Consider the following 2,517-nt stretch of genomic DNA (forward strand, 5'->3'; position numbering starts at 1 on the left):
CTTGGGCATCTTCAGGTGCCAGTCTGGGCCATGAACATCCACATCTGGTGCATTAATGTCCACTTTGGGGCCCTTGATGTCAACTTCAGGGCCTTTCAGGTCACCTTCCACCTTAGGCAGGGAAACATCCACATCTCCTTTGACCTTAGGACCTTTCAGATGCAAATCGAAGTCAGGCATGGAGATCTTGGGGGCCTTGATGTTCATCTCCGGCATTTTGAACTTAGGACCTTTCAGCTTTCCCTCAGGTCCCTCAATATTCATGTCGGGGCCTTCCAGGTCCACTTTGGGTGCTGAGACATCAATGTCAGCTTTGGGCAGGTTCACATCCACTTCTGGGCCCTCTCCTTTGAAGCCAGGCATGCTGAACTTGGGCATTTTTACCTTGGGCATCTTCAGGTGCCAGTCTGGGCCATGAACATCCACATCTGGTGCATTAATGTCCACTTTGGGGCCCTTGATGTCAACTTCAGGGCCTTTCAGGTCACCTTCCACCTTAGGCAGGGAAACATCCACATCTCCTTTGACCTTAGGACCTTTCAGATGCAAATCGAAGTCAGGCATGGAGATCTTGGGGGCCTTGATGTTCATCTCCGGCATTTTGAACTTAGGACCTTTCAGCTTTCCCTCAGGTCCCTCAATATTCATGTCGGGGCCTTCCAGGTCCACTTTGGGTGCTGAGACATCAATGTCAGCTTTGGGCAGGTTCACATCCACTTCTGGGCCCTCTCCTTTGAAGCCAGGCATGCTGAACTTGGGCATTTTTACCTTGGGCATCTTCAGGTGCCAGTCTGGGCCATGGACATCCACATCAGGGACATCGATGTCCACTTTTGGACCTTTGATGTCAATTTCAGGGCCTTTCAGATCCGCTTCCATCTTGGGAAGAGAAACGTCCATATCACCCTTCACCTTGGGGCCTTTCAGGTTTAAGTCAATGTCAGGCATGGAGAGCTTGGGAGCCTTTAGGTGCATCTCTGGCATCTTGAATTTAGGCCCCTTTAATTTCCCCTCTGGGCCTTCAATGTTAATGTCAGGAGTGCCAATGTCCACTTTGGGGCCCTTGATGTCCAGCTCAGGGCCCTTTAGGTCACCTTCCACTTTTGGCAAAGACACGTCCACATCGCCCTTCATTTTGGGGCCCTTCAGGTTCAGATCAATGTCAGGCATGGAGATGTGGGGAGCTTTGATGTTCATCTCAGGCATCTTGAATTTGGGGCCCTTCAGTTTCGCATCTGGGCCTTCAAGACTCACATCGGGAACATCAATGTCGGCCTTGGGAAGGTTTATGTCCACATCTGGGCCCTCTGCTTTGAAGCCAGGCATGCTGAACTTGGGCATTTTCAAGCCAGGCACTGAACTTGGGCATTTTCACCTTGGGCATCTTCAGGTGCCAGTCTGGGCCATGAACGTCTACGTCAGGGGCATCGATGTCCACTTTGGGCCCTTTGATGTCAATCCCTGGACCTTTCAGCTCTCCTTCCACTTTGGGAAGAGAAACGTCCACATCACCTTTTACCTTGGGACCCTTCAGATTTAAATCAATGTCAGGCATGGAGATCTTGGGAGCTTTAATATTCATGTCAGGCATCTTGAGTCTGGGACCTTTTAAGCCTCCTTCTAGGCCTTCCACATTGATTTCTGGGCCCTCAATGTCCATTTTGGGAGCCTCTATGTTGATATCTCCTTTTGGCAGATCCACAGACACATCTGGCCCTTCTGCTTTGAAGCCAGGCACACCAAACTTGGGCATTTTCATCTTGGGCATTTTCAAATTCCAGTCTGGACCATGAACATCCACATCAGGTGCATCAAGATGGACTTCTGGTGCCTTGATATCCACTTGGGGTCCTTTAAAGTCACCTTCCACATCAGGGCCTGCCACATTCAAATCTCCTTTGACTTTAGGACTCTTCAGGTTTAACTCTACATCAGGCATAGAAACTTTCGGGGAAGAAATGCTCAGGAAAGGCATTTTGAACTTGGAGCCTTTTACTTTTCCTTGGACTTCGACATCAGGAGCGTTGATGTCAACTTTCGGGCCCGTGACATCAATATCTGGCTTTTTAACTTTGACATCCACCTCAGGTGTCTGGACTTTGGAGCCCGAAAAATTAAATTTGGGAAGCTTAAAACGAGATTTCTTTGACTTGCCTTCAATATTGAGCTTAGGACCAGAAATGTCCACTTCTGGGCCCTTTACATCCAACTTGGGAGCTTTAATGTCACCTTCTAATTTGGGCCCAGAAACATCAACCTCTCCCTTAAGCTTTGAACCTTTCAGATTCAGGTCAATTTCTGGCATGGAGATCTTGGGCATGTTTACATGCATGTCAGGCATCTTCACTTTGGGGCCCTTTAGTTTGCCTTCTGGACCATGAATGTCAACAGCCGGAGCATCTAGATCTACCTTCGGGCCCTTGATGTCAAGAGTAGGCCCTTTCAAATCACCTTCTACATTTGGAAGTGAAACATCCACTTCTCCTTTCATTTTAGGGCCTTTAAGATTAAGGTCCA

General features: G+C 48.6%; 1 protein-coding gene across 1 annotated transcript in view; it reads right to left on the minus strand.

Moving 5' to 3' along the window:
- AHNAK (AHNAK nucleoprotein) overlaps window positions 1-2,517 on the minus strand; it is a 26,596-nt gene that overhangs the window by 6,152 nt on the left and 17,927 nt on the right. Inside the window, 2 exon segments of the mRNA XM_015569844.1 lie at window positions 1-1,344; window positions 1,346-2,499. Of these exon segments, the coding sequence (XP_015425330.1) occupies window positions 1-1,344; window positions 1,346-2,499 (2,498 nt within the window).

This window comes from Myotis davidii, unplaced genomic scaffold (genome assembly GCF_000327345.1).
Source record: "Myotis davidii unplaced genomic scaffold, ASM32734v1 scaffold826, whole genome shotgun sequence".
Classification (NCBI taxonomy): Eukaryota; Metazoa; Chordata; class Mammalia; order Chiroptera; family Vespertilionidae; genus Myotis; species Myotis davidii.